At 32.0% G+C, this 24,467-nt stretch overlaps 1 protein-coding gene across 2 annotated transcripts; it reads right to left on the bottom strand.

Annotated features, from left to right (window-relative positions):
- Positions 1 to 3,905: 3,905 nt before the first annotated feature.
- Positions 3,906 to 21,419, bottom strand: LOC123718695 (sodium/potassium/calcium exchanger 4-like). Of its 2 annotated transcripts, XM_045675418.1 has the most exons (10): positions 21,346 to 21,419; positions 18,374 to 18,460; positions 15,353 to 15,571; positions 13,722 to 13,858; positions 11,335 to 11,505; positions 9,206 to 9,425; positions 7,452 to 7,565; positions 6,616 to 6,834; positions 5,627 to 5,728; positions 3,906 to 4,891 (listed from the first exon to the last, which is right to left on the bottom strand). In XM_045675418.1, the coding sequence occupies exons 2-10, from the start codon at positions 18,444 to 18,446 to the stop codon at positions 4,563 to 4,565; spliced, it is 1,584 nt and encodes a 527-aa protein (XP_045531374.1). In that variant the 5' UTR covers positions 18,447 to 18,460; positions 21,346 to 21,419; the 3' UTR covers positions 3,906 to 4,562. The 2 variants fall into 2 exon arrangements, with proteins under 2 accessions (XP_045531374.1, XP_045531375.1); XM_045675419.1 differs by lacking the exons at positions 18,374 to 18,460; positions 21,346 to 21,419 and adding an exon at positions 15,875 to 16,017.
- Positions 21,420 to 24,467: the final 3,048 nt, after the last annotated feature.

Below are 24,467 nucleotides of genomic sequence, written 5' to 3'. Positions count from 1 at the left end.
TCATGTCCTCTAAAACTGACTATAATTTGAAGCTTAAAGGATTGATCTCTGAGCTAGATGAGGGCCAGTCTTCAGCTCTTATAAAGTCGGGAACGTTGGTTTTAAGCCAGGCTTGGGTAATTCCAGGTGCAGGATCCTGCTGGACAGTCCTCGGTATATTTTTTAAAAGTGAGAGCATTGCTGAGAGGTTTGACAACATGATCCTGTATCCATGAGGCTGTATCTTGATATACTTTGGCTGAAGCTTACACTTCTTTTTCATAAAAATGTAGTTTTGTAACTCCTTGACAAGACACGCCCAACCATACCATAAATTATATTTTTGTATAATTTTACTACTTTAAGATGCTGTTTCCGGTCCAGTAGCCTTCAACTTTTTACCAGTTGTAGGTTGTAGTCATTTTCTCCCACGGTGACATGCCATGTTAGTAGAGGTCGAGGGGGAGCTTGTAATTGTTATTTTGCGTTGTTTAGAGTGGGCGTTTTGAAAGAACAATAAGTAATTATCAATATGGTTGATTTTATTTATTTTTTTCACGGCTTTTCTATGTTCATTGGTGTCGCGTCGCTGTTTGGTTCTATCGACTCTGGTGGCGATGACTGGTTTCTTTTCTTTTTCCTGATCTGAACCCTTCTTGATTTCATTCTTTAAAACTTTAATTTTATCAAACCTTTTTTTAGAATTCCTAGTAACTTCCTGTTTTACAATTGATTCAATATTGTTTTTCTGTTTAACTTTTTTTAGTTTTATGATGATGACTATGCGTTAGGTCTTTTCCTCATTTTTTCCCAGTCTTCTCATATATTCGATGTTGCTTTGTCGCATTTGATATTTCAACATTTATCGATTATTCCCACAACGCTTTTTTCTGGGTCCCAGTAGGTGTTTTCATTTTCCTCGACACCAAAATTTTGGTCTCTAGCTCACTTGTTTACATTTCGAGTTATTCTTTTAAGATTTTGTTTTGGTTTTCCAGCTCTCTAGGCTCTTCATTTATGCTTCCATTTATTTTCTCTATAATACTGACATGCAGCGTCCTGCATTTTTTGATTATAAAATAATAATTTCGTACTTTCGACCCGTCCTTTTATTCAAAATCGAAAATCTTTAAAAAAACTTCAGTTAATACTATAAATAAATTAATGAGAGAGAATTAGAATGCTTAGCCATAATATTTTTCTTAATTATTTAGTTACTGTACTGAACTAGGCAAACTTCATACTGCCTTAGTCAATGAGTATCGTGTTTACTTAAAGTTTAGCTGAACTTAATTTACCATTTTATGACAGTAATACAATTACACAAAACAAATATTAAACGCATTACTTTATTAATAAGGAGATATAAGTGTCAGAATGCACGCATAAATATTTTACAATCGATATAAATATTTCAATCATTTTTCTCTACTGGCATTATTCGACATTTTAAAATTTAAAATCAACCATTATCCGACTATATCTTGTTGATTCGAAACCTTTATTGGAATACGTTCTTTAATATGGAGAATTAACCGCATCGACGAGGTGAACCTTAAATGTTTGACAGTTACGAATCACATGAGCATTTTATAAAATAATTATTCGAAATCCATGAAAATCGGTCCAGTCGGTATCGAAATAACCCGACTTTGTTTTATATATTATGATACATATGTTATTTGTGATTAAATTATTTTAACCTAGGTTCGAAAGTTTCAGTTTCATTTAAACAATATCGTAGATAGATATTGTTTCTCTTCCTCCCTCTAAACTATTTTTATATTTTATGATAACTTTCTTTCTAAACCTGCACTAAGTCTGTATCATTATTTTAGGAGTAAACGTTATACAGATATACAAAACACCTTTTGTAATTTTTTAATAGGTTACCTATCATAGATACATTTTTACAATGGATCAGTCTTATAAATTAAGAGAATTTCTCATGTAATAAAACGCAAACGTTTTTATAGAGATAAAAATTGGGAAATAAAAAATGCATTTATTTAGTTTTTAGGCTTTTATTTCAACAGTGGAACAGTGTCTATAGTTGTCTATAGCATACCAAAATGTTTTATATGTTGGCATGTAGCTGTTAAAACAGTTGTTAGTGTTAGGTTAAACAATTATATTAAAACGAAACGAAATTCGCGGGCGCAGGACCTGGGATTAATAACAATTTTGGCCGCGCTTAGCTTACCTGGCGCACACTTTACCTCAGGAACCCGAGTTTTTAGGTTGTCTATGAAATAAATTATTATAATAGTCCACTTTTTACAGACTGTGGGGCCTGATATATTTACGCACTCACTCACTTCACTGATGAAAAAGTGTTTTGGCCTCCGAAATAATCCGCGCTTCCTGTCCTATGTCGCCTCGGCTTTCAGCTGTAGCACTATGTCAATTCAGCAGCATATACATTCACCTACATATATTGTTAGAGGCGTTCAGTAAATTATGTTTATGTAGATCTTTTTAAATCAAACTGGGATCTGTATCACAGTCAGAAATTCGTTTAACGTAGTTGGCGTGAACTAATAAAAAAAATTGTGTTCCTATCCTAATTTCGACACCCCGATATTCTTGGATATATCCAGTATATTCGCAGATCTAGTTATTTATTATACTATTGGTTATATTTCTTATACTTGGACTAGAAAAAAATGGTAGTTATATGTTGCTTAAGTACACAGATTAAAATAAATTGTTTTTTCGGTTCCCACAGTTTTATTTTTACGAATCTTAGTTAATGACATGATTTACACCAATATTTGCAAAGAGGCAAGAAAGGCAGACAAATTGTGACTTGCAGACTGGTGTTAAATTTTAAGCCAAATGGCTATATGCATTTACCCTTTATCTAAATGTTCTAAAGTTGACGGTTTAAAAGAGTGGAGAGATTTTGCCAGATCTCATCTCATTCTTCGACCTTGACGTAAATGTATTTTTTTGAAGCATACATTAAACATATACACATTATACCTTTAAGGCCATTGCTACATACTAATCATCTCGTAAAGTGTAAATTATTAGAATCATGTTTCTACGTGATACTTCGTTTCACAGTGCATAATAAAAGATGTGATAAGATAATAACTTTGTATTTTTTATTCATAAGTTAATCGATCTACTTGTACCACTATCTTTGCAAATAAATGATTTATTATAATTATTATTTATCTATATTTTTATATTACCGAAAAATTTATCAAACTGAAATGCGAATTGAAGCTTTCTGTTAATTAACTATAATATGTTGCGTTAGAATCACGACTGCACCGTTGGACATTTCTTTCTATGTGCGCTAGTACGGCGACTCCCAAAAGTCGCTTGTATCAGACGCAGAAGGCTGATCACCTACTTCCCTTTTACGAAAAAAATGTATATCACAGATCCCTTCAATACGGATTTAAATAAAGGAGAAGTGTTTTTTAGAATTAGCAGCATTAGTGATTAATACATTAATACACTGTAAAGTTCGAATCTATCTTATACTGTCAAAGAACACGCGAATAATCTTGTAATAGCTTTTCATTAATTCTTACTTAATCAGCGTAATAAATGGACAGTGTATGTGATATTTGATTCAAGATATGATATGGTCGATACATAGATATATAGAAAAAATTTTGTGGGTCTAAAGATTTAAAAATCAGTATTTTCGTATCAGCTAGCAATTATCTAGTATCTTAGTATTGGTTACGGAATGCACAGACCAATAAATTCAAGAACAATGACCAATATGCCACACCCATCCAGTGACAGAAGAACAAGAAGCATAACTTACCAGTAATAAATAAGGTAAAAGCAGATTTTATTAGAACTGTATGGTAAAATACCAAACCTGTTCAATCCATAACAACGCTACAACTGTACTATTATACTGAAAGCAGTTCACGAAAAACAAATTAAACTAAAACACAGAAAAGTCAGAATATTTTTATTTTTCTAATTATTTTTGGGAGAAATATATTTTCCTTTAACAATCGATGTCTTGAAATCTGTCCACGATAAAACAAGACAATACAACCTATGATCGAGACCGTTCGATCAATTTATTCCTTCTCATACGTTTAATCAGATCTTCTTAAATTCCTCCATTTATTAAAGCCATCACATTAAACGAGCGATAAAGAATGCGTCTTTAAAAATCGAAGACGTCGCCTGTTTGTGATGGGTTTTACCAGTAACCACCGATTAAAACCAAGTGTCAATCACTCTAGACAAAAATACTACGGTATGAACGACCACAGGGATGAGTTATCATATCCAAACAAACACGGAGTTAACAACAAGTCCAAGCATGAGTTTGGATCGTAGACATCGTGTGATCGTCGCGTGTCACATGTCTCAAAGTATTTTTATCTATATGCTATATACATTCTTAGCCTCGGGTATCAAATTTAATTTGTAAAACTTAACAATTACTATACAATATTTACAAATCCGACCAGGCAGCGCCTATTAATAAATTCATTACGTAAAAATATTTATTTTGGTTAACTCTACGCATAGTATTATTAATATTAACAGAAACAAAGCCGTCGTTCTACAAGTTTAACACGATTCTAAATTGTTCATCAACAAATCAAAGCAGACGGAAAAATAATTTCCATTTCTAATAAAATTGCAAATGTAATAAATGCAAAGTAAAAACAAATAAGAACAATGCCCACACTTCGGCGAAGGTGGAATTTTCCAATGTACAAGACAGCCCAGAGGGCAGCTACGGCTAGGAGCAGAGAGGCGACCACGAAATCTATGCCCCCAGAGTTAATGTATACAGAAGTGATCTCCGAGCCCTGGACGAGGAATGTTAGGGTTTGTATCATCCATGGCATTCCGAGAGCGAAGAGTATTGCCAAGGAATTTGCTCCCAAAGCGTTGGAAACTCCTATACCGCCTTCACCTGTAACAACATTATCTTTTTAGCTCACGCTCATTTTAACAAGAAACCATTGCAAAGGGGTAAAATATCTAATAAATATGTATATTACACAATATTCATTTCTTTTTTTGTAACAAGTGCTTAGATACTAAATTTTACATACATAATTACGCAAAGCCAAACAGTGTGATACACTGCATTGCAAATGCAATGTACTACCTCCCTTGCATGCATGACAAGTCTCAATAAAAATAAGCCTGGCCGGCTCAATTTGAAGAACATAACCGTAATGATACAGTAAAATTCGCTGTTGCAACATACTATCGCAGAGCATAGATGTGTAATCATTGTTAAGAGGTTAATTAAAAATTAATCGCAAATTGACGACAGTTATCATAAGGTTTTATTAGTTTGATAACAGTGATATGTATATGTATTGAACGTGAAATTCAATTACCTTGGACATATGTGTTAAATATTTATTACCATCGATATAACACATTCTAAATTTGAAATAACCACTTTACAATATCTATTTTCAATTGGTTTATTCTGTTTATCTGTGCAGTGTCTAAGGATAGCAATAAGATGTATTAAGAGTTCACAGTTACGCTGATTAATAAAAAATATCCTGACAGCTGCCAGAAGCTAATAGTATTTCTCTACACTTCCTCAAATTGCTGGCATTAAACACTAAATTAATAATTTACTCAATCATTAAAACCTCTGCTAGTTCGATGATGTTTGATTACATACCTCGTCGGGACATTATATAGATCGATAGTGCCTCTGGCAAACATCCTCCGAAGGCCAAAAACGTCATTCCCATTACCGAATCCGGAATCAAAAATGTGTGCCCTGCAAAATAATTATAATATGCAATGCAAAGTATATTTCTAAAAATAAAAATATTTTGTAGCTTAATAATATAGTAACTTAATAATGCGGATACTTCAATACAAAATCGAACGATTCGTGATGTAGAAATTACGAAACGAACTGGCAATAGATCCATCGCCACTACTTTTTTTTGCGGCCTATAATTTCCACTTCTAGAACATACGAATACTTACACGGATAAAAATTAATTTGAAAAGGCAATCTATAAATATGCAGGGACATAAAAATATGTTTTTATGTAAGTGTATACATAAATATACAGTCCATAAATATTTGGGAATTGCGACTGTCAAGGAAGACATTAAAAGATCAACCGTACGATATAAAAGGTGACTTCAGCAACACGTCAACCCCCTCCCCTAGCTTCGGGCCTCTTGGAAATGACGGACTATTAGGATTTTTATATCCAAGGACGAACAAAACATATTTTCCTGACTGTTCTCATTTTTCATAATAAGGCCATTTTAATTAGCTTTAAGTATTAACAAACACTTGTGATAAGTGCAGGTACTTAATACTTATAATCAGTAATAGTTTGTTGAGAAATAACAATAGGAAAAACTATCTTCAGGTACTTGGACACGAAGTAACTTCGATCAATTTTCCTTCCTCGTAGACGTTTTATAAAAATTACTTTATCCCACAAGTTATACGAGAAAGGCAGGAATATTATATTTATATTTTAAATATTTTTCGAAATGATGATAAAACGTTGTTTATGAGAGAAATATTTACGCGAAATCTGTTTAGATAGCGTTCCATAGATGTTTATTCGATTGCCGATTAATCTAGCAAATTATGTAAGCATTCTGTTACACTTATATATAAGTCAATATATTCATTACCTAAGACAGTCATACTCCAAGATACGAAGTATGAATTTCCACCAATCCAAACAATACACATAATAAATGAGATAGGATAAAATCTCCGGTGCGTAACTGGTGAAGGTATTGTGCAGGATAACACTAGTCTTAGAGGCCAGCTGTAGAGCCACCATATTTTATAAAGCAGCGATTTTTTACTTGGAAATCTGAATATTGATTTTGTTGGTTTTTCTTCAACTGAAAAAAAAAATTACTATTACTATATACATCGTAGAACAAATTGCTGTAGGTACTTCAGTTAAGGCTTATGCATTTCGATGAAAAACGAGCAACGAACAATGTGAAACATTCCCACAAATCAGATGCATAACAGAATGTTTTTTACTTATGTAATTAAATATTTCATACTCATTTGAAATTACACGAGAAATCGTTAAGTACAAATAAAATATTTTACTAAGTCTCTTTTATAATATGTGTTTGTAAACTACACACAAAAAAATTATTAGCAGAAAAAACAAGAGAATATTTTTTTCTTAATCACTACCTTTTTTAACTAATTTTCTTATCCAACCTCATCGGTTGACTGTTATTAATAAAAATAGGTTGTTAAGTCAATATAATTACTAGTTAGAATGTAACCAGATTTGAGGATTTTTACTTTAAACATTATGCATATATAAAATTATACAGATAGGGGTAGGTGGGTCGAGTACATCCGGAAACCATACCGAAAGAGTATAAAATCACATTTAAATTTAATAAAAACCTAAAATTGGACCGATTTAGTTAGTATACTTAATATTTTGCCTATGATATAATACAGTTAAACTATTTCTGTAAATTACAACTACCTTTTTCTTCTATCTGTTTGTCCGTAACAGTGTTGCCATTTGAAATATTTTCAGAACTAAATGCTTTGTTGTCAATACCATCTTCAGTCGACTTGTCCACTTCGTTGACGACATCTAGAACAAAATTCCGATCAAAAATCAATCTAAAATTTTTCATAAATTCATGTAATGTTTTGATAAGCTATTAATTACGGTATGTACAAATGGAAGATCGTAAATTTATTTGAACTTTCCGTTATTGTAAATTAATAACATGTTATTGGATTAATTTCATAATATTTCCCGTGGAATTTTTGCTTCAATAAATTTCAACTTTAACTGGATACTTGTTTAAAATTAATATGCTACATATTAGTTTAAAAAAATATTCAAATTCGTTATTTGTTACTAATCGTTTCTCCTAATCAGACTGTCTTCGGTGTCTATCTCAACAGAGCTATTATAATCGCTGATGAAGAAGACTTATTTAAAACTACGTAACGCTTCATTTAAAACTCGAAATCCGATAAAATATTTCTCTAGACTACACCAAGCCTTTTTTCTAATAAGCAAGTAGGTTTACTAGTTTCCTGAACTGAGGTTCCGAACCTGTGAATTCAGGTATTAGAGTCGCACACCTCACCATTAGGCAATGGTAAGGTGTGCAACATGATCTATATTAAGTATGTTTTACTGTATGTATTTTAGTGATTTAATTATTTTTTTTCAAGCAGTTAAATTATTTATATTATCACCCGCATACTGATTATCCGTAAGACATTATTGGATTTATCAGTAATCATGTTAAAAATTATCTTGAATATCATTGAGTTAACATTCCATTTGTTACTCCTAACATATTTCAATAACATTAGAAATTTTAAATAAATTTTACCAAGAATACTAAACGACTTAAGTCCTCTTTGAATAAATACTAGAGAAACTTCTCTTGTATTTATTCAATCTTGTTTGCTATCAACAATACGTAAGCGTTTTAAAATAAAAATATTATGTGAAATCCTTGCTTCTTAGAATGAACAATTTAACCACCTCTACTATCAACACGGAAACATCGATAGGCTAATGATAGCTTAGGATATAACATAAGATAAGATATTTTAAAATAAATTAAATCGATACCTGAAGATTTAGAGATTAAGATTATAATTTCCTACTAATAAACTCCGTGTAATTGCGCTTATGTGCTGGGGCTGACTCGCCGCTTTAAATCGTACGATTTCATGTATTTTGTAAAACCTTTTATGTATGATGTATTGTATATGTGTGATGTATTGTTCATGCATCAGTTGCGAGGTGATATTACTCGTACATTGTCAATATATTAGCTATGTATGCAAGGATGGGAATAACTGTTGAATAATAACAATTAGACAAAACTCCCGTTCGTTTTAAATTGATACCTACTGCGGTTAATTTGCTGAAAATCAATTCGTGTACATACAGACAGATAGCTACGACGTGAGTATCATATCACTTTTGCCTATGTACTACAGACACATTCGACTTCAGATTAATCGACTTCCTATAATGATTAGTGTGAAGTAAGTCTACGTCAAATGCCTTGGATAAACTTAAACGATAGTAAGGATTAAATTTGTTTTAAAGCTATGTGAATTTGGAGTACGAAATGCAAAGTGTATCTATATGACGAATATTATGAGATTAAACGTTCGTACGGATAGCTGTATAGTTAACTAATAAATATTATACAGAGATTTGGCGAATTGTTTGAAATTGAATCAAAAACTACTTACATTCAGGCTTTCGGCAGCAGCATCCGACAATTTTATCATAGAGTGCAAATAGCTTCATACTGTTGAACATCACGAAGAAATATATGATGTATAAGAGCCCTAGGACTAGAGCTTCATACCATATCACCTCTCCATCCCATACGATAACCACTAGTACGCTTACATTGATCATATAAATTAATGCATCTCTTGTTACCGGCCGACGATCAATCTTGATAGGCTGAAATTTCAATATTTCCAGTATGCATGATGATGATCTTAGAGTTAGAATAATATCATTCAGGTTTCAGTTCGGGTATAATGGTAATTTGTATACAATTTTTAATCTCTGTTTTGTCTCTTGAGTGTTGTAATATCACGGCTGAATCAATTTCCACAGGATGTGAAAAAAATCTTATTGGAGGCTAAATAGGCAACTGTAGTACCATAATCCATACTTAAGTTTTGAATGCTGTAGAAATTTAAATATTATTCGATTCTATAGAAATATTTATATTTGCTAACTAAGCTCGGTCCAACGACTTCGAAAGTATGTCATGCGAGAAAATAAATCAGATACGTAATAATATAAGATGTAGTTCCTTAGAAATTTAGAATTTAGAGTGGGGGAGGTTACGGGAGAACTTGTATGAAAAAACCGTTTTATTATTAGGCTAGCATGTAACTTGGCCAGATTTTGCTGAGTTCGACGACCTTCGAGCTAAGTACTTCCTTTCTGTTGTGGATGTTGTAATTAAAGGTTTGTATAAGTATGCACTTTGCATACTTATACATTTCCTATTTTGTTGTTGAGTTTGACACAAGAAAATTAAAATTAAATTAAGGAAAAACTTGCTCATTTAGCGAGTGAACATTTTCAGTGGTATGACGTATCGTTTTAGATTTTACATACTTGTTTAGGTTTTAAGTAATGCTACATAGGCCACCATGAGAAACTGGCAATTATCGTGAAAGCGAACACACACAAGAAACCGAAGTCATAATAAAACTTTGTAAAAAAATTGGTTTGAATCAATTAAACCTATTGTTATATCTCTTAATAACCTTCCTTACCAGCAACTCTATTTGTTTCAAAAAGAAGTTGAAGCCAAATGATAGGAATTTTCATACAAATATTTAAAAAAAAACATCTTTGTCAAACACGTGGTACAGACTGAAAAATTTCGTTAAAAGCGAACGTTGCTAATTGAGATTCAGAGTTGTATCAATTGGTATTGATAAAAAATAGTAAATCAGTGGCGCTACAACCTTCTTAGGTCTGGGACTCAAATTTCTGTATCAGCTTTATGATCATTTGTTATTATAATAGGAAAGTTGCCATCAGCCTCCTGTGCCTGACGAATCGAACATATTGGGATTGTTAGCATTGTTATTTAGTACATATACAAGAGAACAATATATTTTTGTCTTTATTTATTTCTTCAAGAGAGAGAGAGATCTATTATAAAGTACTGAAAATCCCATGCCAACGCGAGCCTTTGTTTCGTGAAGAATCGAAGCCGTCCCAATATCACGACTTTTACTTATTTTTGTGCATCCGTTTAGTTTAATACGCCCGAATACAAAGCGTTTTTATGTTTTCCAAAATATTAGATTTTACGTATTATTTGTCCTAATAATTATTATCATATGCCAATAAGTGGGTGAGTTATTTGAACAGACATTGTTTAAGAAAAATATTGCTTATTATTTATCTAAACAAAAGAAAGATGTACTGGGTGTAGTGAAGTATAAGAATGCACTCGGGAGAAAAGTAAAATAACATTTCCCAGAACGTAATTGAGAGTTGGAGTCGAGACTTTACGAGTACTTAGGAGCTTAAAGAACCCGAAGTCAAAAACATATTGGATTTTATATTCATTTCGTCTTGAATCTGAATATTATTTTTAATTTAATTGTTTATTTTCTTTGAAAAACAGCCTCCTTATTTTTTAGTTTTCAAGGCCGTTTATCGTTCCCCGATTTTGTTCAGTTCGTTTCTAATATCAGCTTTTTGAATACAAAATATTATTACTCAATGAAAAAAAATTAACAAAATTAATAAATATAAATAATACTAAGGTTCATCTCCGTGAATATAAAAATGCTATGATGTATTTGCCCATCAGGTGTAGTGTAAAATAACTTACCGATGCAGCAGCCAGGCTTCCTATAGCGGCAACACCAAGAATGTTGAACAGAGCCGAACCGACAATAGTACCGATTCCCATATCAGACTGCGTAAGGAAGGTCGAAATAACGTTCACGAAGAATTCTGGGCATGAAGTCGCGACTGACATAAATGTTGCAGCCGCTACATTCTGTTTCAAATAAAAAAACAATATTTAATATATTAATATTTATTTTTTATAACTAATAATCATAGTTTTAACGATACTAAATTATTACTTGTATCTCATTACATTGAAACCTTCGATATTGATAACATCCTTTCAGCGTGACCATAGAAAACCACTACACGTGCAAAGTTATAATGACCACAAATACTCTCAGTATTATTCGAAAGTACATGTATGTTTTATTATTTAGGATTTTTTGTTTATGATAAGATTTATTTTATAATACGCTTTTGTTAATCGACTCTCGAGGTAGACAAGTTTAGCTGAATTTATTGAGTTGTGTAGAAATTTACAGTCCAACATTTATCTTATTTTCCATAAGTAATTTATAAAAATGTATAAGAAATATTTATTAGATTGTTAATAGGTTAATTTTGTGAAGCTTTATTATTATCTATAACGGTAGCATTATTATCTATAACGGTAAAATAAAATGAAAATGAGAATAAAAATAATTTAATAGTTAATCTACATAAGGCGGATTTAGCTATATACACGACGCATTGAGGACATGCGAGCCTGAGCAGAATCTTTAGATATAAAAATCTAGTGACGTTATAGCCTTCTGTTCCTTGATTCTTGAATTCTTGAATTTTATCTCTTAATATTTTAGCAGGCCTTCTGTCTTATCATCGATTTTTGGGATACTAACAATAGTCCATGTCTGCAGAGCTGTAATTCGAAGGAGTGACCTCAGGGTTGAGAAACCCGCAACACTACTTTGGATGTAAGTACTTAATTATAAAAACGAGTTGCTATAAAGAATATAATAAAATGTAATTCTACTTGATATCCCCTTATATTTTCTTTGTTGCACAATTATTTACTTTCTAAGAAAATCTAATTAATTAATAATTGAAACAAAGTATCTAGTTTCTTTCTCTTGACTTCTCGTTACTCTTGGGCTTAATGGCATACTTTATCAATCAACGGAAATTGTAATTAAAATATGATATTCCATTTTTATTCTTTTTCTCAAGTCTAGAAGTTCTTCTCTTCTTCTTCTCTATCTTCACGCTGAAATAATCTTTTCAACATCGTTTCAATGCGATACAAATAATAATTTCGTTTCGTAAAACTATGATTATTAGTTAAAACCCAATTTGTTGCCCAATGTGAGTGGTCTGTCGGTGTTGGCTCTACGCCGTAGGGAACTAATGTAGTTCTAAAGCAACGACCCTCGCCTCTGGTATTTTCATGTCATATCATTGTCATGTCAATGCACCATGCGTTTGAAACAATCCATGAAAATTAAAAAACATTGACACAAAGTCTTCATAATTTTTCATAGAGGAATTCTCCGGGAGCAGATAATAATATTATCAAAAGAATTTTACTTAAAAAGGTTGGGAAATCTAATCCATTCGCCCGCTTCGTTAGAAGCTTAAAACTTTCGGTGGGCGGAGCCTGCCGCGGTCACTCCTTTTACTTAAGATCAATGATATATAGAATCCAGATAATTGAGGTTAGAACGTTTAAAAGGCGTTAACGCACGGCAATATCAAAAGCAAGATAATAGCTTGAAAATTATAATACGATTAGGAAAAACCGATGTTAAGGAAAAACCTATGGCCAATTTACATGTAAATACTTCGATTGTTACAAACATTTCCCAGGTGCTTGTTCCAAAAATACACTTCAACATTTCTGGATCCGTTTCCTTGAATCTTTTTGTGTCATTGTGTCGATTGAGTTTCGAAGGTACTTACGGTTTCCTCACGACGTTTTCCTTTGCTGTATGAGCTAGTTTAAAGTTGATCTACACGTCTAACCACACAAATTTAACACTACACTAGAATATACGATACAGAGACCACAAAATACACGAGAAGGAACAATACAAATATGTATTGTGTTTATTACGATACGTATTTTATCAAGATAAATTTTAGTGTAAATGCACATGTACATGTACAGTACATGGCTAAAACATTGGTGTAAATGAACCTTTTATGTCGAGAGTAGCAATCTAATCGTTTACAAGAAAACTCAAATATAGTTAAATTTTGTCTATGTCTCGTCGATTGAATTTTTATGAAATACGAGGCATCAATTCATTTGTCATTTTGCTTACGAGTATTGGTATGAGGGGCGAACTACACCTATGCTTTATAAAAGATGGGTACAGACGTACCTTGAATACTACTTATCAATTATACAATAATTATCAAACATACCTGTGGTATCTTCAGATCTTCGCAAATGAGTTCCACACACGGAATGAAATAATCGTTGCACACAATAGCTAGTAACGTGAACGCGTAGAGGCCAAAAAGAACGTATAACATGAACCCACCCTGTCGCAGTTGTACATCTGTAAGATAATACTTACACTGAGTTTTCTTAGTAATAAATAGAACTAAGCTCCTTATGAGCACCTGTAATAACCTTGGCGGGGTATAGGAGTGACGGAAAGTCAGTTTTTAAAACACCGCCCTTTCTGTAACTTCCAATAGCGATACCTAAATCCCAATTTTAATCTTAGTTTTTATACCACGCGTTTCCAATCACCGATTATCAGAGAACTATATCGAACTTGGATACACAAAGGTCAGGTTCGCTGTCGCTGGTGGAAGTTCAGAGTACGAGTAAATTTAGATTTGTCGATGTTAAAATATCATATTGATAAATTACTCATATTTAACCAATATTTATACAGTTGTCTGTAAGCTTGTGGCAGTCTCTTACTGACCAAGATTGCAACTGAAAAGTCGAGAAAAGAAGTTTTGTTCATCTCTTGTCTCTGACGGTTTAATAATGTTTGGGTGCGATGAAAAGAGACAGAAAAGTACTTTAGTTAAAACGGTGCTATTGGATTGACGTAATTTTATTAATCTTGGTCAACTGCTCCGCTTTGCCAATTTTTCTTATAGTTTTGAAGTTAAAGATAATTTATTTGTACATTAATGATTCTGCTTAGTTGTCTCTCAAGTGTTGCCTTTCCAGCAATTTTAACACTTGATAATTAAGTTCCATAAGTTATTACAATTCCTTCCTATAACCTTCGTGCTAAGGAAGTTATCTTTTCTATAGAATTCTCTCGTAAATGCCTAGGTTTTGGTCCCGATTTATATTTCTATATATATATTTGTATTAAAGATCTATGTATATAAAATAATCATATCACAGTTCAGAAATTTCTCCGAATCGGCTTAGGATATGATATCTAAGAATAAGACATTTTTTGTAGCACAAAATTTTTTATGAATTGGCATTAAAAAGAAAATTTGATTTCTGCTACCAATCCCCTTAATAGTGATATTATTACTTTCATGATAGTAGAGATGAGTTAAATGAATTTTTTTGCTTGCGTTAAAATAGTTTTAGTTTTTTTTAATAGAAGAATAACGAGCCTTCGGTTCGCCCACAAAGTAGTCATCACAGCCCATGAACAGACATTTTTAATGCATACCTTTATAAACAAGTCAAACCTAGTTGGACTATTTAGAATTTAGGTCCAAAATACTATGATAGTATTAAAACAAATAACCAAATGACAGTGTCATTTTATATACGTAGAACATTTTTGAATGGATGTGTATAGATTTTTTTATTGAATTACTATAAGTTAAGGCGAAAACTCTAAACTGATCTGAAAAAGGCATACAAGGTGTCGTGTGTCAAGAGTTAACGGTTTACCAAACACTTAAACAAAAAAAAGAGGAATTTAACTTCTCTTTCCGTTCTTAAATCTCTATAACTACACATTATAATTTATTAAAAGTGTTTTATTGTAATATTATCAGGTAGGCTTAATGTAATAACTGATGACCCTACTGATAGCAGTGCCGAATTGCGTTGCCCTTACCATCAAAGATTCCAGGCGGAAAACTGTCAATGGAATTTTCAGAGAAACATGTAATGTCTGTGACATATTTGTCGACAACCTGTGTTCTTGTTCTGATCCAAGGTGTCCAGTGCCAATTCTCAGCTTCCTCATCGAGCCGACGCATCAGGTCTTCGCTTATGTATTCGACGTCACCATTCTTATTAACTCTTGTTACATACACAACTTCGCTGCTTGTATCTGCCAAGAAGAGACTAAATTAAACTCAAGGATACAGTTGTTTTTGTATCACTTGAAAATAATAGAAAATGTTTATATCGCGTATGGGGCTACATAATCTTCTATGATAACCGCGATTTATTTTAAGTAGTCTGGATTTTTTAGATAAAATCTAACGTTTTTAGAACACTCTAGAAACATACTATAATTACGAATACGTAAACAATAAATACAAGTTTTTATTACAGTTAAAACTATTTCATCTCATCCATAATCTTATCAATACAGCCATTCTTATCGTAAATATTTATTAATAATAATTACCTCGATCAAATTGTTAAAGCTTTTTCGTTAATGCGTCGCACTATGTCATTAAGTAAACAAAACACACGTAGAAAAGGAATAATTGTACGATTATTTATTGTGCATAGTCAGTAATATCTCGACTAGTTTAGAACAAGGCTAAAGATAAAGTGAAACAGTTCTATCGTTGAGTACGATACCTTGAGTGATAATGATCTATGTGATTAGGAAATCTATTACGAAAAGTAATTTCCAAAAATATGTGTAGCAGATTCCAAACTATGGCATAACTTCTCACTCATATAAATAACTAACACTCTGATTCACACTGAAATTCATCATATTTTGTGAAAATTTAATAAATACCCTGTATGGCGTGTAATATTGTTCAGTATTTTTTAATAACTTATGTTTTTCAAAATAAGATGATTTCTTTCTGATACCGGTATTTAATGTAATTAAATTCTTTAAAATAATCCTCCCAACACTTATTATTTGTTCTTTTTTTGTAATTTTCTATTTAAATGATATATTAAAATTCACATTGACAACGTGACATTCAGTCAGTCATACAATCCAATTGAAACCATTTTTTTACAATGTAATAAATACTAAAAGTTATTTAAATTCATATATCTATTATAATGGTAAAGGCACACTGCAACGGGGATCAAACTTTTTCATTTTCTTTTTATTATTACTATGTAGTTTAAGAAAATTGTAAACACCGTGTATTTGGTTGTTATATTATATTTAGGTTTTAATATTATTAAAATGATTTTCTACTAAGATTTTTGATTTTGATTAACTTACTTTTTTAGGCACATCAAAAGTGTCCGGACCACGAACCACTAACACACAGTCACTATACGACTTTTTATTCAAGACATCTTGATAATCACTTTAATTTACATAACAATATGTACAATGCCTTCAATTAGATAAAAAACTACATAATTTATTAAGAATTAAACTAGACAGGTATGTTTCAAAATAATAAAAATTGTCTACACGATACACATACACCATATTTTATAGAGTCTCGTATTAATATTGAACTACAACGGTTCGTATAATCTGTTTGCTTTGTTAATCCCTACCTCTGATACCGAAATATATCACTTTTCCACCATAACATGACATTTTCGAGCCAATGCCTTATTATCCAACTGTGCTCATTGCCTTGTTAATAAAATAAAATATTAAAATATTCGTGCGTCTTTGTGTCGAGCCTTTCACGCTGTGATACACCGAGAAAGTACATACAAAATGGCGCAATGGATTTGGTTGAATGACATACATGAAAGGAAATCAACTAAAGTTATTTCACTTAAAGTTAATTATTTTACCCAGTTATCTGAAGCTTCACTTGGATATAATATTATATTAGTAATATATTTTATTATATTTATTTATTTGGAAAATGTTGAATTTTCCCGGAATAGGTCAAGTGTATATTAGAAGGTACGTTGCAAGCGTTTTTCGTTTATGATAATTTTAATACTGATATTTATGAAGTAGTTGTCTGAGTTAGTGTAAGTCGGGAATAAAGCACCTTCTGGACTTAGCGCAAATTATAAACGTATTTTAATATTTAATACGTCCTCATACTGGACATACCTTCAATATGCTCAAAGGCACTCATTTAGTTGTACACTGGCTGAATTCACAAGAATTGCATTTTGTATGATAAATTATAGTTTATATTATGTTTTTAATTTAATTTATCGTGCTAATAAGTTTTTCTTTGTATTAGTAAATTAAGTTACTGTAAAAGTAGGAAATAATGAAGTAAATATATAAGTTATCGCTCATTAAAATCTCTAAATTAATTATTTTCAATTATATCATCCGTGCAAGTTCAACGATGGACAATTAACGCATTTTAGAAGACAAGTCAAATCGTCGACGCATATAATGACTAAGGCTAGGTGAAGTTTGTATTTTATTAAATATCTTTTTTGATTAAGATTGTAAGAAATAGGGAGTTGTAATTACACTTTACTCACAAGTAGTTATTACTTATAAGCAACAGCGCAAATCCATCAAGGATATTACTAAATTCCACCAAGGATTCGTACAATTGCCTGATATTCACACTAACGGTATCTATCGTGAAGTTGCGTTTTACTAAAATTATTAGTGTAATTTGTATCGCTATTAAAGTTATGTGGTAAGCCTGCTGTCATTACGACGCTTATTAATCGATATTTTTCAGCCACTACGTATATATTGTTGTTGTTTGTGTACATTAAATCTAAATTTCATCTCCGGATTCCTTTAGAGCGGTGCCTCCAAGCATTAACGATAAAATAGTGTAATAGTTTCCTTTGCATGGTGGAATAACTGAATCCTCAGTCCACGTTTTCACCAGCACGTGGATAACCATCCACAAGAGCATTCTTTTTCATAAGCAACAAAATAAACTTGTGTGTCAGTCTATTGTCTATGGTCCACACAAAACTGTATACGGTTACAGTTCATTCGGTCATTGCTAATATAATATTACGGGTTACTTACTAAAATCTTCGATGGCGGTCACTGCGCAGACGCAGAATGTACATAGAGCACCGATGGCCAGTCTGTACATCATTGCAACCGACTAATCTGTAACAAGTAAAGTTAAACCGTTTATTCTTCAATCGCAGTTCTGTAACTGACACACGCCGTCGATTTTTGAGTGTATGGAATGATGGATTAAGTGGAAAAGTCCATAGGTGCATAACCGTGATACGAGCGCAAGCGTTCACCGTTGAGAGTCGCACGCTCAAACCGCTAGGCCTATAAGTAGCCCATCATAAATACAAAATATGTAAGCTTATACTCAGTCAATGGACATTAAGAAGACAAACCGGGTTACCAGCAAGTCGTTTCAATAATTGTAGCTGCGTAGCTCCAAATTTTTTATTTATATTGAATTTTTTAATTTTACAATAGTGTAATTCATATTTCTAACAATTTTAAAACACGGGATTGTAGAAGGAAATTAATTTAAAAACAAGCTCGAGGCAGTAATCATACTTCCACGTATTTACGACGGAAAGAAAAAAGACACAAAGGGCGTTTTTGTCGACTAAAAGCAGTGACATTAGGTAGATTTTAAATTATATTAATTAATTACATTGTTAACTAAAACTTGCGTTATAAAACGTTAAAATCATTACAAAACACAACCGCTAGTCAGCCGTTAAACTTGTGTTTTTTACTTTATCAATTATTCCCTTCGCTATCAGGAATGAAACGTTTAGAATGATTTCAATTAATATAATAGAATGATTGAAAGTTGGATTAAATTGATGCCAAAACGTTTAATGCTTTGGGTTTTCCGTATGATACTTCAACACAATTATTATAAATCGTAAGGCAGTTTGTGTGTCGGCTCCGTGAGAAAGATCTCGTGTCGGCTGTCCCAAATCTAGTTTTGAATAGTTAGACATTGTTGTCTGACATTACGCAACTTAGAATAGAAGACAACCAGAAAATTCCCTGCTCATTTATCCAAAGTTCTCATGTGTCATCGATGTTTAAAAAATCATAGCAACAATTAATAAGGACACTGAACGACCGAATTTGCGTTATAGGAAGGCACTATCATGAACTATGATTATGTGGAGCGGTTGCTTCAATTTCCGCAATTTATGAACTGATGCGGCTTCGGGCTCCAAAAACAGTATAAACCTGGACATCGGATGATCTTAGCCTGTACATTAGATACTCAATTTTATCACATTATGTGCTTTTTATTTTGATATTGTTATCAACACGGAGCTAATCGATTTTTAATTAACGATTGGTTACATGTTTGAAATTGGTAACAATGCAATCTCGAATTGATAACAGTTAATTATTGTGGATTTTCCTACTGAGATTTTGTATAATATGTGTTATTTAAAAACTTAATTATAATAGACTGACTGATAGTATTTGCCACGACCTTCTTTAAGAAGCTATATAATCACATGACTAGGATTACATAACTATGAATACCATACACAATTATTCTTACGATTTAGAGAGCGTCTCTTAAAACGTGAAGATTGAAAACTACAATAAATGTGTGTTGTGTCAAAAGTGTCAAACACTATTCGACATTCAGGAATATAGTTCAAATTAAAATTCAAAATCAGTTATTAATTTAGGCAACTCAACGTACACTTATGAACGTCAATAAAGGAGTGCATATGCTTCTAATTTTACATTTACTAGTTCTCAAATTAAGGGCGTCGTACTGACGAGAAGAACTGGGAACAAACTCTTCATCATTCTTTTTAATCGCCAAGATTTTGTTTTTTAAAATGTTTCTGTAAATATTTCCTGTTTGACTCTGCTCTCAAACAGGAAATAGAGTATATACTAATACAAAAAGCCTCTACTGGATAAGTCTCGATTCTAAATCTCACCCCTAAGGCTTTTCTAATTATATTTTCTTTGCCTCTGGAACAAATTAATTCCACTTGAAATGATTATTCTAATGTCCGTTAAGTTATGTAAACTAAATTGAACTATGTGATTATATGAAATTTTATGCTCAATAGTTGAATTATTTCCTGTTTTACAATTACTGTGTTATCTAATTATGTTCTTTATAGATCGCGTGAACACTACATTACTTATTGATTAAATTATAAATTATTCATTTATCTATTTTTAATTAAAATATTTTACCTACATAAACATACAATCTACATATTATGGTTAATTATATAACTCTATATTTGAGTTACTTGTAAATGTTGACATTTAATTTACTTTACTAACTGTAAAGCGATAGACTAAAAATATATCAACTGAATAATAATAATATAATAATAAGGTCTGTGGAAGTATTAGTAGCTATAAACACATACAGACAACCTGTTTTGAACGTTTTTACATGATTAATAACAACAAATATTAATTAGTATAAATATCTTAGTGATATTGAAATATTAGTGTTGAAAAGTATTCATCGTAAAATACATCTAAAAACCGCATGGTTTTATAATTCGCGACAATTTATGGTAGCAATACCAGAAACTCGTAAGATTGTTGGCGTCGACACACAGACTATGTAGAGAAGGCACCCTAGCATTCAAAAAAAATCTGTATTTTTTTTATATTACAAAGACATTTATACATTACATTACAAGAAATCAAGTAAATCCATAAGACATACAAATAATAATTCAGTATTAAATAGTACATAAACCTATCAATTTTATTCGTAAAAATTATCTTTCCAAACAAATGGATTGGTACCGATTTTGGCACAAGCTCACTGTTCTCTCTTGCAAATTGTGCCACTACCACATAAAGATAAATGTTAAAAAATCGTAATAAAAATTAAGAAATTTTAACACAGTATCAATAATAATAACAAAGTGTCAAATAAAAACGTCTATATAAAATTCGCTTCACTTCGCTTTACGCATTAAACTATAATTGCCCAGGCTTTACCTTCCCATCACTCACAATACACAATATCACGTAAACTTCTCAAACGCGTTACTTACAATATTGTCGAGCCGATGTAAGAATAATATCGAGTTAATTCGCCATTGTGGATCAGCCAGCGATCCGAATCACAATACTGGAATTGGAATTTCAAAGACTCCCCTTTTAAGGTGATAATCTTATGATAAGAAGCTATTTGCGATTATTTCGTTCAATTACATCCAAGATATTATTGTTGATTTACTTACTGATATACAGTGATTTCATTGTGTTATCGGGTTGCTTATTAATTTTGGTTTAAATTTATAACGTTGTGTTAAAAATAATATACAACTGTACGTTATTGTTTCCTGTTATTTATTAAGTCGTTACTGAGGTATTGGAAAATATTATTTGGTAAGAATGTCAGGTTTTGAATATACTAATCCAGAATCGTTTAACAAAAAGTAACGTCATAACTCTTCGTATTTAATTTTATCTTATCTAATTGATGTTTGAATTAAAAACAAGAAATATGTATTGATCCTTTACTATAGTTTCAATGTTTAAATAATTAAAAACACAATTCAAAAAATGCCGTTTTTATTCAATAATCGGGAGTAATTAATTTAATTACGTCACATTTGTCAGTTTGACCGACAGCTATTACTAGCGATTTTATCAAATATTGTTAATTTAACATTACTTAAATACGAAGTTTTTAAATAAAAATCATTTGGCGTTTACTTCATTTTTGTCCCGCGAAACACTGTATCTCATGTTTCGTCTCATGCGGACTTCGGGCATACATTGTTTCACTAGTCGTAGTCACTAGTCAGTCGCCTTCGCGCCACTGAGACGAGAACATTACGTTTTTTTGCTCCAGCGCTCGACATAGTATTGTAACTACCTCTAACAAAATAAAAACAATTACCAAAACTTAAACAAACTCAGTCGCATTTATCTTATTAGTAATAATAAATAATTCCTATTATTCACTTAAAAATTTAATATCAAATTAAACCGGGTAGTAATATGTAAACTAAACAGATGCCATTTTTGATTTTATTGAAAATTGTACTTATCGTTCTTATAATTTTTGCTAGCATATATAAAATAACACATATAATGTATTATTAGTATGTTTAGTAGTTATAGATATTGTAAGACTGTAAGAAAATTACAGACAGTGGCTAGGCGGGGCAGTGCCCCGGGGCCCTCAAGCCCGGGGGCCCTCGAATCCATACCAGAAATCTCGATCGAACTGAAATTTAGGAAATTCCTCCCATTTCCAAATAAATTCGTTGCAACCTCACTTTAGACATGACATCTCAGTTGAGAGAAATTCAAAAGTTATGCTTAGGAAATTCTCCTAAATTCTTTCTGTAGGTTGGCAGTGTTGTCAATTTGACGGATAGTAATATGTGCATTTTATTCTTCATCGATGTACGTTTTATTGTGAATTCGAGTTAAGATTTTAATTCGAGTGCGGTTAAGAAATTAATGCTCTATCAAGAGTAAGTAAGCTAAACTCAATAAACTTTTTTTGTACTGGTTAATATAGTGGTTCAATTTTATTTTATTTTACCACTAATATTGATGTCCGAAGTCAATAAATCGTGTCAAATCTATAGATTTCGCTACCTACTCGGCCACAATCTAATATTTTTATAACCTGCGCTGCAGTGCATATATGTACCATGGCTGTACATTTTGATCACTTATAAGCGTGACGATTTCCTAAATCTTCGGATTTACACCCCGGGAGCATAGCCAGACGTAGGCACTCTCGTTGACTGTTAAATTGCATACATAGCAATTAGCACTTCACTATTTCGCTCATATTCTATAGTTATACGCGAGTGGTTAATATACAGTAAACCAAAAATCCTTTATTATTTAAGGCACCGCGATGACCAGGAACAGTGCACAAAAAAGAGCTTAAGTAGCTTACCATTTTTAAAATATTTGTATATTACATATTTTTTATTTAACAAAACCTAATCAGTTTACATAGCAGTGGGGCTCCATTTTTTAATTTGTCCCAGGGCCCTTAGGCTTAGGCCCTTAGGCCCTAGGTAACCCTAGCTACGTCACTGATTACAGACGAACTAAAACATATTAGGTTCGCTCTTTTCTTGAAGGACCCTTCGTCAAAATGGTTCGAAAATACATAGGCAGCATTTAGCATTGGTGCGCGGGAAAAAATTCCTTAAAAACACACAGTTGTAGAGCGACGTTGCCCGGACGTCAAGGTAACACGTGAGTACCGTAGATCTGAACTTTCGTATACACCTATGTGTAAGGCGTGTATTTTGTAATTAGTTATTTAGAATGTGCATTTTAAATACGACAAAATATATTTTTCTAAAAATCTAGTAGTTTTTGTTCGCACCAGGAAGAAGAAATTATTTTTTTCTACTTACAGAACATATTTGAATATTTCACAAATCATTCTCAAGCCGATATAGGTATGATATTGTACGTAGCACGGTTCTCGGTCAGATAAATTGAAATACTAGCCTGTGGTAAAATCGATATGAAATGAAAAATTATATTTTAAATTCTTAAAATTTATTTGAAACTTTCAAATGCATGTCCATTTTAAATTATCATGTATCACTTTAACATCTCAACAACAGATTCGATATGATATGCAATACGATATTTTTGTAAAGCTTTTGTTTACCATTCATTCAATAGAAACAAAAAAAGTTTTCAACAGTCTGATGGGAACATAAACTGGACGTAGTACAATCAAATCCCACCACGATAGGTAGGATGAATTATAAAAACGTACACTCCTCTGCGCGTTGTTATCCAGTTACAAGATATTTTTAAACCTAAAAACTTATTAATACACTAACCATGTAATGGATATGAAAAACCAGGTCCATAGATTCCATAGTAACGGAGACCACAGAGGAATTTTAAGACATTTATTTTATATAATCGATCTAGATATGACACTAAGCGATGCATCTAAAACGTATCAGGATATGCAAGATATGTCACCAAGACGTATTTTCAAATTGGGTTCGATAGGAAATGTCTCAATGGAATGTGAACCAAGGTGTATACAACTGTACACAAAAATTTAGTAAAAGGGACACAAGTGTGTGGGGGACACACAAAATTTTATTGTTTTAAAATCAGCCAATGACCGGAGGAGATACAAGAATGTAGCCCATTGGACAGGTGA

Source organism: Pieris brassicae, chromosome Z (genome assembly GCF_905147105.1).
Source record: "Pieris brassicae chromosome Z, ilPieBrab1.1, whole genome shotgun sequence".
NCBI classification, from domain to species: Eukaryota; Metazoa; Arthropoda; class Insecta; order Lepidoptera; family Pieridae; genus Pieris; species Pieris brassicae.
This window is presented reverse-complemented; position numbering and strand designations above follow the sequence as displayed.

Excerpts from the sequence above, each read along its gene's own strand:
- LOC123718695 (XM_045675418.1), bottom strand. The coding sequence starts at position 18,446 with ATGATGTACAGACTGGCCATCGGTGCTCTATGTACATTCTGCGTCTGC. Across the intron at positions 9,426-11,334 it reads GAAGCCTGGCTGCTGCATCG|CCTATCAAGATTGATCGTCG; the intron begins GTAAGTTATTTT and ends TTGAAATTTCAG. Across the intron at positions 7,566-9,205 it reads CTGCTGCCGAAAGCCTGAAT|ATGTCGTCAACGAAGTGGAC; the intron begins GTAAGTAGTTTT and ends ATTTTGTTCTAG.